Source organism: Branchiostoma floridae, chromosome 19 (genome assembly GCF_000003815.2).
Source record: "Branchiostoma floridae strain S238N-H82 chromosome 19, Bfl_VNyyK, whole genome shotgun sequence".
In the NCBI taxonomy this organism is placed as follows: domain Eukaryota; kingdom Metazoa; phylum Chordata; class Leptocardii; order Amphioxiformes; family Branchiostomatidae; genus Branchiostoma; species Branchiostoma floridae.
In genome coordinates, this window is record NC_049997.1 from 10,132,345 (window position 1) to 10,145,056 (window position 12,712).

The following is a 12,712-nucleotide window of genomic DNA, read 5'->3' on the forward strand; positions in this document are numbered from 1 at the left end:
ACGTCAAGTGTAGTGTGTACAGCTTGATTTTATGATGTACATGTAGATATGAAGTATGAAAGGGTACCTTATTAAAATACTTAATATGTGAGTAGCTTGTGTAATTTTTCTATGGAGAAAGGTCTGAAGTAGTATCCTTCTAATTAGAATCTACAGTTCAAAGTGCCGTTTTAATGTTCACTTTGACTAGTAATAATTTAGCTGAGACAAGTTCAAAGTTCTTGTTGCCGACAGCTGTCACTCAGTAAATACACATAACTTTCTAGAAATTATAACATAGATGTTAAAAAGGATTTGGCAAAAGCTACGCTTTGTGTTACCAAAAGTAAAGGGTTGGTTACAGTTTTGTTTACATTTTGAGAAAACCAAGTTGTCTGAGGAATTGAAAATATGGAGGGGGTGCAGACAGTATGTAAGAATGGAAAGAAGAAGTCTTTGAAGTTTTCAAATTTGCGCTGTTCAAAGGTTGGAAAATAAAGTCAAGGGAACATTCTGACCCTTGAGAACTTGACAAGAGAGTAGGGGGTGTGGCCACAGAGACCCAACTTTGTCCTCTACAGCTTTGAACTTGTTACAGACCCACTCATTCTTTGATCCCATGTTGTTAACTTTCATTGTTAATCTGTGATTACATATACATTTTTATAAAGTTGAGATTTGTGGATTGACAGGGTGGAATTTTGGTCCAATAAGCAAATCCTGTAGGAGGGTCTGCATGGGGGACCCAACAACGCTTTAACCTGAATTTAATTGATGACACTAAAAACTATGGAAGGCAAATATCCAAAATTTGGTCACCTCCTTCGAATTAGTGAATAAAACGGCTTTCCTTTACAATTTCGGGAAATCGACATAGTCTGAAAGAGCATGCAGCCCCTCCTGGACATAGCCCTGGTCCTGAACCCCCCAAAGATGTTTTCCTGCAGTGTGGGAGCCCTGATCCCTGAGCTGCTACCTTACACCAGTCCGTGCTGCATGGCTAGCCTGGCCAGTCAGGGAGGCAGCAAAGGGCAGGGGTGACCAGCTCTGGGGCTTTATCTTGTCTGGGGTGTGTGGGCTGGGAGATACTGGAATGTCCACAGGGCCCAGTGTACACAGCAACATGCCCCCTGTCCTTCATCTGTACTTGTCCAAACCAACCCCAACCTCCTGGCGAAACACTGACTGAGGAGAAAACAGCAGGTTTCTCACAAGTTTATGAGGTAGGTTTCTATGTTTCAGATGAAGTGTAATAGTGACTGCTCACATGAATGTTGCTGTAGTAGGAAGGTCATGTGTTGAAGAGGAATTTTTGACTCTCGAGTTGTTTAACTGCGAGCCAAAAGGGCAAGTTAATTCCGCAGGTCAGTTGACATCCACGGTAAACAGGCCGCCATCTGTTTGTATAGAAATGAAGGCTAATGGAGGCACTTCATTTTGGGATATAATCTTTACACTGTGACCTGCATCGACTGTTTATTTCTCTTGCGTGAAGAGCTTTTCTGCAGTTGTAAACTAGTCGTCCTCTTTGCCCTAATTAGACGAAAGTGAAGACCACAGTGACAGTGTTTTTCATCAGTTTGTTATTAAGAGCTGACAAGTGAAAGGAACTGTAGATGTAAAGTTTATGATGGTTTTAGCATCCAGAGAAGGTTCATTAGAAGTTGGGTTCCCAGCTGACATGTTGTGGTTTTGATGTACCTTGCCTGTGAGGCTGATGGGATGTTTATGTTGAAAGTAGAGCCTGCCAAGTGGGACCACTTATGGAAGACTGGGTCAAACATGAGAGCTGGTGGTTGGCCTGGAGCAGAGTTTAGGTGAAAAGTCAGGCTAGGGTACTGTAGTAGTCTTCATCTGTATTGTCCAAGCAGAGGTTTGATGGAGAAAACATTGCTGTCTTCTTGATCGTGAAGGAATCAGCTATCAGAAAAGGGATGACAACCAGAAGAAGTCATTATATGACTCTACTCTACACTAAACTCTCCTTCAACCTCTGCTCAAGAGAGTACAGTACTTCATCTGTGCTGTAAAAGTAAGAAGTTTTGTGTTGTTACTGGCTCTAGTTGGTCAAGTTGTTTTTGTTTTACTTTACAAAAGTCAGACTTTTTAGATTATAGAAAGGTCTTACCTTTCGAAAGAAGTTTTGAATCTTTGAAGTGGTCCCCCTACTGGCATCCGTTGATACTGCAGATTCCACACTAAGGCACGATCTACACACAGTTTTTCCCGATATCGGCGAGCCTACAACCATTCGCCGACAGCTTTTTTTCATCGTCTAGATGGAACTGCTATATCGCCATTACGATATCGGGAAAATTTCTCCCGAAAGGTCCGGACCATTCGTACGAAAGCTTAGCAGGGGTCCCCGATAGCTTAGCAGGGGTCCCCGACAGCTTCCGCGCGCGTGTAGATGTGTCCCGACTTCGGGAAGGCTCATTAGCATACAACGCGGGCTCATTAGGCTATATAGCTGTTTATGACTGCAAGCGCCACGGGTGTCCCGCGGCCAGCGTTCCAGATCCCTCCCGACACATCCACCGATATCGGTAAAAACTGTGTATAGATTGGGCCTAAGTTACTGGATGATGTCAGTATAATGTTAAGGTGCCTTTTAATCCTTCTGTTCATCTCTACTCCATTGAATTGTCAATCTACTCTTTATGTTCCTCAAAAACCATGGTGACAGGTTTTTTTAGGCTTATCAAGGAGGTTATATTTTGGTGTAATGTTAGTCCTGAGAAAGTGGCCAACGTTCTGGTTTACACTGAGAGTTAACCTCTGCTCTTACATGTCATGAGGTTGATTTCATAGTCAACTGTTATAAACAACTCATTCCCTCTGAAAATGTAAACAACAGCAACACAAGGGAGCATACATGTCTCAACCATTTGTTGTAAGATGGAAAAATCAAATTTCCTTGTACCTGCTGTTTCAGGTTGCACTTGTACAGATAAAAGTCCAAAAAACACACAGTTGGGAATGATTTTTTGTCAAAAAGATGTGACTTGTGAGCCCTCGAAACCTTACAAGTTTTTCTGAAAACTTCCGAAAACTTTTTTTTATCATCATCGATTGAAATGGTTAAACTTTCCTGTCAGCATTTGAGCATGACTGAATGCTACCACAATATGAAACTTGTGACCCTCACGATTTCTTGAAACCTCCCTCATAGATGTAATGACAGCTGAAGAAAATTGTCTTGGATGGCCTTGACTGTTCTAAGTTGACATTTTGTCAACTTCAGTAAAGTGATAGCAGATGCTACGGATCACGGAATCACCAAATCTCATTTATCCAGCAAATCTCCTCAAAAGGAGTTAAGGAATTATGGATTAAACGAAGGATGTTGAGGTTGAAGCCAAAAGTATCATCCCCCTTGCCAAGAACAATGTCAACTGGAAGTGGTTTGGAAGCTCCTAATCTGAACATGTCACGAAGAGTTTCCCTGGATAGGAACCGAGATGGTGGTGGTCTCTTACAGGCGCCGTGTTTGCTCCCTCATTGGTTGATTAAGTCTCTTTCACTTCGTCCAACGGTCGCAAACTGAGGCATTCATTGGGACAGACATGCATGTGTGATACGATATTCTAGTGTAGCATACTTTAGCTTGTGGTTAGCAAGGTTGAGCCAGCGGTCACTACTGAGGATGGTACTCAGGCTAACCATCTGTCGTTAACAAAAAAACTGTCTTGAATCCTTGTCTGCAGTTGGTTCTATCATAGTCTGTGTAAAACAAACTCTGCTGTCCAGGCCAGGGCTGGAAGTGAGCAGGCTGCTATAAGTGAGATTCAACCAGGCTAGTTCTCCTATCACAGCCTGATTGAATATTTGAAGCCATCAAAATTTTACGACAGCCTACGACTGTTGTCAGTCGGATTGCAAATGGGTTGTGAAAAACAAGTTGTAAGCCTGTTAGTGGTAGCAGAGGTCTGTGCGCTTGCTGAAAAATGTAATGAACAAACTGGCTATCTCTCCTTATACTGAAGATCATACACTTAATTTTGTCCCTTATTTGACAAGTGTATAATTTACTATAAAACAAACTACATTGTTTAGTTTGCTAAAAATCCACTTGTCTAAAAGGCTGTTATTTACCCTACCCCTCCTGTACACTATATCTTATCATAAGGTAAACAGTGATAAGTCCAGAGTAAATAAACTAGAGAGACTCACTACTGCATAGGTCATATTACAGGGATAGCAGGTAAACAGGAGACAAGACAGGACACAAAACAGGACAGAAGAAAACACAGTGGTTTTTACTTTCACTTAATAACGAGGTACAGCAATCTTTATTGATACCATAAAATAATAGCAACTTTCCTAAGCTAAGGACTACTACAATGTAACGCTCGTTCACCTTTATCCGTTGGGTCACCTTTATCCATTGTCTTTAAAAACAGCACATTTAGGTGTATTAAGTCTGCTGACAGTGGTTTCAAATTTGCAATATTTTCAAAATGTTCCGATCTGAAACCACCGTCCATCGACTTAATATCCCTAAATACGTTTTTCTTAGAGACAACGAATATAGGTTACCCCCGGATAAAGGTGAACCAGCGTTAATATGCAAACATTCAAGAGGATACCGATGAGTTTACATTTACATTTAGTAATAGTTCTAAGGTCTAAACATTTTTACCTACTTATACTTGTAAGGTTTTCTTGTCATCTATTAGTGTAAATTAGAAAGCTTCTTTTGGCCAAGGAAAATACACTACGTAAAAGGTGACTCTACCAACTGCTAATATATCTGCAGTTCTACTGGTAACAGACAGGTGGTGTTGCTTCAAGGATGCATCAGTCAAGGCCTTTCTTCCAAGGACAGGGAAAACATGATACCTGAATGCTTGGTCTGTTTTCAGCCATGTTTGAAAACACACTTATCACTAATTGGTTCATTGTCCTTGTTTGACATGTTTGGATGTCAAAATATTTCAAATGTACCCCTTTCAGTGCATTCTGGGCATTTTATGTAACATGTGACACCACTTAAAAGTGGAATGTCTCCCTTTTAAAATTTTGAGATAGATCACCTTTAATGTTGAAAATTCTGAAAAGATTCTGATTGTAAGGAAAGTGTGTACATTTAGAGCTACAAATAAAATAGAGAGAAGTGATCAGTAAGTAACGAGAAGTTAGGAAATAAAAGAAAAATTTATTTGGATGGACTTTTACCACCAAAGAAGTGTCCACAATCAATTGTCGAGCCAATATATAAAATCATATATAAAAAATATATGTATAACTATAAAAAGGTTCACTTTTCTGCACTTCTTGGTCCCAAAGTTTGTTTGTCGGTGACAAAAGAAGTAAGGAAAAGTACATTTGGACTTGAAGACACTTTTATCACCGAAGAAGTGTCCACAATCAGTTGTTCAGCCAATTTCCTCAAAAATGTTCCACTACTTTGCACTTCTTGGTTACGAAGTTTGTTTGTTCTGTGACAACAAAAGTTAGCAAATCAAAGAAAAATTAAACACTGATGCTTTTTTGTTTATTTGTAGGGCTTTTACTACCAACGAAGTGTCCACAACCATTTCTTCAATCAATTTCCTCAGAAATGTTTCACTATTTATTGCTTCTTGGTCCCAAAGTTTGTTTCTCTGGGAATAAGAATTGAAAAAAGATCCTTTGTTTGGTTTAGAAAGACTTTTACCACCAAAGAAGTGTCCACAATCATTTCTTCAACCAATTTCCTTTAAAATATTTTGCTCTTCTTGGTCCAAAAGTTTATTTGTTCCCTGAAGCTGAACACGATAGGTGAAGAGTGTTACCCACAACAGTACAGCTCCTGTGTTGAGCCTAATCTCCAAGCAGATCCCACAATGGCATAAAATAGTACCAAACTGGCCAAGGAGTGTAGTCAGCCAAGAGGTGTCCATTTGCCATGTAGTGAAACACGCTCCTAAGCCGGCTTCACTCCTCTGCCAGCTTTTGATACTATCTTATGCTACCGTAGGATCTGCTTGGAGATTATGTTGAGCCCTCCTCAGGCTGGTTACCTCTCTATGCAGTGTCAAGAGCAGAGGTAACTCAATCCGCCGCCCCGAGGGAGCGCCATTCTTCTGCCTCAATTAGTCTTCTCCCATGCAGCTCATGGCGCCCCTGTTGTTCCGACGCCGCGAGCATGTAGCGAGCCGTTTACAAAACAACCCCTGCTCTGTTTTGCGTGAAAATGAGAGAAGGAGAAGTCATGGCGCACTGGTGTTTGTAGCAAATTTATCAATGACTGCTTTGGTTCCCTTCTTTCCTCAATTCCTCTAACAGGTTTTTGATCAGAATCTTCTGAGTGACAATGGTAAGGATTCTGTGGTGACAGATGTTTTGCTGTTGTCATGGAAACCAGGTGATCTTATTGCAAAACTTGCCCTCAACAGGAGTAGCTCTTTTTATGGTTTTCATCTGTGTTTGAAATCTTGTCTTGTTCCTTTCCGTTTATCATCAAAGGAGTGTTACATCTCTTTCATTATCTTGGTTACATCTTCCTGGATACGATGAACTTTATGTAAAATGTTTCCCAACACTGGTGGTCATTGCTAATGCACAAGCTTGAACTTCGACACGGAGGTCTGTTTTTCTCACAAGTCCAGGTTTTCCTTACCACCTTGAATGGCGCGGAGGGACGGTTTGATTATTATCACGCCTCCCTGGAGTCGCAGTGGTACCATCCACACCTGCTGTTGCCATGGCAACAGAGGGGTACCAGTCTGATGCTGGTCTTGCTTGGTGATAGACAGAGGGTTGGTGAATGGACTACAGAGAGGTGTCAACAAAGTGGAGTCAAAGCAAAGGGCGCTGCAAGTGATTCCCCGTTGGCCCAGTCTCAGGGTCTGGGTTTTGGGCGGTTAGAAAGTGTTGCCAGTAAGAGGGGGAAACAAAGCACTTCATGTGTAAATCTTTTGGTACTAGCAATGCAATGACTTACGTAGATGGTTTAGAATATATTGTAACAATCTGATCAACTTTCGACTCATTCTACTTTATGTATGTTAAGACTAGAGTCCCCAAATATAATAATAAAAGGAAGTGTACACCCCTGGCTTAGTTTGTGTGGTGGTACAGTCCTGTTCCATGCCTTGCCCCCTTCCAAAGCCTGGAATGCCATGGTTGGTCAGAACAGATCACAGTTTATGTGTAAGTTCAGTGGAACTGGAGTCCTGGACTATAGGGGTCCGCTCTTTCGGTGCTTCACAACTGTGTTCCTTGGACATAAGGCGACCATTGAGCCCCCGGCACCATGAAATCACCGGGCTTTGAAAGCAAATCACATCTGTGAGGGTTGGTCGGTTCCCAAGTCTCACAGAAAATCCTCGCGATTTCTGTCTGAGGTGTTTTGAAGAGATGTTTTGTGGCTGGTGACTTGGCTTGGGTAAGTGGGAAAAAGACATAATACTTCTTTATTGCTACAATTATCTTAAGCCAACATGCAAAGAAGTTTAACTTACCTTGACAGAATAGTTACAAAGTATAACTGTATATATTTGGTTGTGTAAGACAAGCAGTTTTCTTGGACATCTGATCAATGAGTTACATGTACTTGACCTTCTGGTTGCTGTGCAAAGATAAAGACATTGATGCAGTTGGAAAACAAGTTGTAGAATTGAGGTTTTAAAGATTTACATCAAGGTCTTTCAAACCAAAGTTGTTTATTTTATTTTGCAATGTAGTTACAGCACAGTACATTGCTGGATAGAATGTATCATGACACTTGTACTATTTTTTTTTATAAACATATTGCTACAAAGGGACTTATTTCTTATATGCTGCAGTTTGTATATCCACTTAATAATGTGTAATACATCCTCTAGTATATAGATTACAGGCTTGTTTTGATGTCATCCCTGCTTGTTTTCGTCCCTCTCTGAGAAGTATTTGCTGGAACAAGTGTGGTTATGGCTGACCGACGAGCTTTGCTTGATTTCATACAGCATCAAAACTTGCAGTCCTGAGTCCTGAACAGGTTGTTTATATCTCATGAAGCAAAATGCTCCTTCAGAGGATAATGTTACAGAATTATGGTAAATTCTTCATGTACTGTTGTGGTGGGTTTTTTCTTGGTAGAATGGAGATGGAGTATTTTGGCAGTGTTTCAAGTTCAAGTTAAAAGTCATACAACGGAGGCTCTAATCGCAGTGTCTTGAATTTGCGGAAGTACTACAAAAATAAAATGACGAAAGTCTTTGGCTTAACAGTCGTGCCTATATTTGCCAGCAAATGTGGTCACTGTGACCGTAATACTAGGAAAGGTGTCTTTTACATGTAAAATTGAATGTGGTCAAGATACAAATTGTCTCCAAGACTTGACCAAACTGCATCAAGTGGGTAACCGTCTTGTGGGTAAGATTCCCTCCCCACTGTGAGCTAATTACAACTTCAAGATGTTTGGATTTCTTAATGTGATTAAGACAGTCAGCTGGGGGTCATGTGGCTTTGAATTTGCCGCCAGGTCAGATCGGAGAGAGCCCCCCTGGAAGTGTTTTACTACAATTCCTTTAGTACAAGCCCTTTGTACTGACGACCACAGGAATTTTTCTGGTATTTTAAACACATTATTGGCTAAGGAGGTTCGAGGTCATTCCTAGATCAATGTTTGACAAATACATGGGATAAAACTAATGAAAGATGTCCTCAGCATTGGGCAAAGTAGAATGTTACAACAACAGGCACAAGGGGACAAAACGTTGTGATTATCTATGTTCTACAAGAAAATGGAAGTACTACTGAACATGATTTATAAGCACATTGTTGTATGAACCAGTTTTGTAAACATGATTGAACTACCAGACCAATAGTCTGAACTACAGGTTCATAAAAGTCCCTTGGAATGTATGGGCATTGAAAACTATTTGCACATACATAATATAAAGTTACATATTGCGTATTGCATACCCCCGGTAATGCTCTTTGTGTTCTGTTTTAACCATTAGAAAAGCCAACTTGTATTCTATGACCCTAGAATATTGATTTCCTTGGGTTTCTTCAGCAGAAAACTTTGAGCATGATCGATTTTATCTATGCCCTCTATAAAGACTGACTTGTCTGTCTAATTTGTAAAGTGTTTTAACACCAAACTATCAGCCTTATCAAAGAGTCTATTTTGGCCAGTATGTTTATACTGTGGGCCTGGCATCCTGTCCAGAGAAAACAGAATAATATTTGTTTTGAAGATGTTTGAACATTTGAAACCAGCCCCTTTAATGAGTTGTCAACAGATCAGTTGATAAAAGGAGGGCACCACCCTTTTTTAAATGGTATGTCCCATTTTTGTACACGTACAATGTCATGTACAGTAGACACTTTGACAGCTCGTTGAATATAACTTCAAACAAATAAACTTTCAAAAAACAAGATAAATGTTCAAACAGAAACTTCCAAAAAAAGCAACCCTTTATATAAATTATTTGGTTCAATCAAATACTTATTCCTTGTTTCTTTTTCCTTGAATAGGCTAAGTACATGTGTATATGGTATTGTGGTATTTTTCAAGAAGAAACAGATCAGTTATGGCTTGTTGGTTTTTATTCTAAACTTTGAAAGATAATTCCTTTCCCTGGTATTGTGCACAGTCTAGAACAAAGGCACAACTTGAAAGTGTAATTTTGCCTCATTGTTTTAATTGACTTTGTAAATTACTGTCATTTATTGTAATGTTAACAAGGTGCGAACAATTAAACTGTTCCAATCCATTTCACGCCCAATCTCATTACCATAAGGGCGGTGGGTTTAACCCAATTGTGATTGTTGTCAGGGTTTATCACAAACAAATGCAAACCACATTGGCCACTTCACACCCCTTGTTGTCCAAGTCCCTAGATGGTGTATAAACTGGACGTCCCTTTTTACTTGTTAATTAAAAAGTCAATTAACTCAGGAGGGGGGACAGGAACAAGCTTTAGGAAGGCTGGCTTGTTTGTGTGTATTGCACACAGTTGGCTTGTCTGTTGTTGAGTAGGGAGCATCAGAGGTACTGGGACAAACCTGGAATATTTTTTGAGGAAACTTCCTTTCTTTGTGTTGTGATTTGGATATCTTCCTCTTGGTCAGCGCATCACTGTCAACTGTAACTGGTAAGCAGTCACTCCCATACTCCTGTGTTGTCTTGTAAGCATTTCAAACTGCTGACTGAGGTACTTCAGCTTTGTTTGCTCTTTGATCTTGGTGTCTTCCTATTTTTTTGAAGACCTTACTTTTGACAGGTTTTGATTCTAGTGTAGTACAATGTATAGAATGCAAAATTATGGGGTCTTTACGAAACCTAGAGCAGTTAGTGATATATCAGTTCAAATTTGCTTTGCCTTGCTTTTTCCTCTGACGTATTTAGTATTGAAGACGTGTATAAGGAGATGTTTTTGATCATTGTCTGTAGTGCATAGTGCTAGCCTTCTCATGGTGGCTTACAATTCTTGGTTGTCCATTGTGGTTGATGATCATGGCAACTAGAACATGCTAAAAATCATCTTTTAACTTATTGGTCTACAATGGTACTTTTCAAGCAGAGGTTGGTTGGGAAGATTGTGACAATGTTTGCATCTGGCGCAACCAACTACAATGAACTTGTCCTTTGGCATTGCGACAAGGAACAGAAATTTGTTGGTCTGGCAGTGAGACATATGAGAAGGGTCACAATCTTGGCACTCAACCTCTGCTTGGACATAACAAAATGGTACCTAGTATTAGAGACTACTAGTATAATCAAAGGGCTGATTACAGGGCAAAGATGGTCTCCTGTCTTATCTAAACTACTGTGTATTTAATCCCCTTCCTGTTTTCCCAAAAGCCATTAACTGCTGACTTAATAGGCTATGACATCTTTTTGTGTGTTTGTCTGGCCATAAACATGTAGTTGTGGTTCCAAACAACTGTATTTACCTTTACAATGTAGTGGAGTTAACGTCTTTTGGGAACAATGGAGGTACTTTGTCAAAGCTAGTTTAAGACCATGTTGCCGAAGGGGTCCGATTGACAGTCAATCTCTCATACTTCATTTTGACGTTTTTGTCTGACAACAGAGAGTCAACAACTTTTTCCCTAACCTTGAAGGGGATAGTTTCCTTACCCCCAGCTTTAAAACAAACATTGTAACAGCTTTTGATTTAGTGAGTGCCGCAAGATGTGTCCTTTTATTTCATTCAGAACATGTAGGTTCGGTCACACATCCTGGCTTGCTTGTATAGCACTTTTACAGAAAGTCGCTCACCCATCCTACCCTTGAAAAGGCTCTAGTCTCTACACTTAGGAATACCAACAAGCGATCTTGTGAGATTTGTAACCTGACCACAACGTTCTGTCCTTGTAATATCCTTACATCAGGGGATTAGGATGACCCCTCTTGACCCTGTGGTAAAAGAAACAAGGAGTAAGCTTCTTTCTTTGTGAAGGATTTTGGGTAAACCTTGCTCTGGGGGCTCTCAGGACCTTCAGTTGCAAACTCAGCAGGAAATCACAAATTTTGAGGCAAGAGGAGACCCTTGGTGCATTTTGGGGGTATGTTTTAGTTTGCTCTATCTTTTTCTACTGTATGTGACTGCATATGACTATGAGGAAAGTGTTTGACACCACAGCTTATGCCATTGTAAAAGGTGAAGGCAAAGAAAGGTACAAATGTTTTTGAGGCCGTTACCCACTTTTTCTGAGCAACAAGGTTATACTAGTACCCCCATAACCTCTTTGGTCTATTGAACGGTATTGGGAACTGAAGGGAAGCCTTCTCCTTCCACTGCCTTTTACCTCCCAACGTAAGTCAGGTACCCATTTTTACACCTGGTTGAAGGAGGGAAGTCGTGTTTAGGGCCATGCATTAAGCAAAAGATATACCTAAAGAAGACTATTGACAGTGAAATATGTGGTGGGAAAATATTGGAAGTCAGACGGTTTCAGTTCAGTGAAGGATAACGTTGGCATTTGGGGCTTGACATTTTCACTCCTGGTGATCTTGTCACATCTTTATTGAGTTGTAACCTTCCTAGACTACAAATTCTTTGCCAGCTATCACATCTCTATAGAAATAAGTCTATTATGGTTCCATGATATACTATGTTGTTTTTGTAATGCAACAAGGCACCTTTAACTTTGAAGAAGTTACTTGGTATTGTCGTTTCGTTTCATCGGGAATGCAAATTTATGTCTTTACAGATGAAAGGTAGAAGCACACGTGACTGTCATGATTTTGAAAGCAACAAATTTCTGTTTGCCAGTCTTTGTTGTTTGTTAAACAGCACTTTGTAAGGAAGCTTTGTGCAAGAACTTGATTTAAAGTTAGTTGTATCTATAAATTGTGGTATTTGTTGGAGGCTTGCTGTACAGTTTTATTTCTCTATTTGTGTGAGGCAAACAACGTTTGCCTTTCAATAAGGCTGCTTTGATGGAACTTCTTGTTTTAAGTATTATAGAAATTTATGATTAGAACATTCCTGCCATCATTTGTCATTGATGATACAAGTTACGATAGAATCTTATCCACCTCTTTCAGAAGCTTTTGACTGATGATATCCGATCTTTTCAGCTCATTCCACAATCACTCATGAGCTGGGTGTGATTTTTCTCTGACAGAACATGAAGTAAAGCATTTCTTTGATATTAGAACTTCCGTAAATCATTTTGTTCATCCCACTGATGTTACGGATGGACCTACAACTAAGACGATTGCAACATCCTGTAATTTTCAGTGATGGAAGTAGTGTCCTGTTTAATATGTTACTATCATGTCCTGCTGATATATCTGCCTTTGTCG

At 40.0% G+C, this 12,712-nt stretch overlaps 1 protein-coding gene across 23 annotated transcripts in view; it reads left to right on the top strand.

The window, feature by feature from the left end:
- The window catches only part of LOC118406541 (neuron navigator 2-like), a 239,444-nt gene that overhangs the window by 127,645 nt on the left and 99,087 nt on the right, over positions 1–12,712 (top strand). Inside the window, exon 1 of one of the 23 annotated variants that reach the window (XM_035806626.1) lies at positions 9,787–9,798. The exons of the other annotated variants lie outside the window; for them this stretch is intronic. Within the exon in view, the coding sequence (XP_035662519.1) occupies positions 9,796–9,798 (3 nt within the window). The 5' untranslated portion in view covers positions 9,787–9,795. Of the gene's footprint in view, positions 1–9,786; positions 9,799–12,712 lie in introns of those variants that run through there. 23 annotated transcript variants of the gene reach the window in all.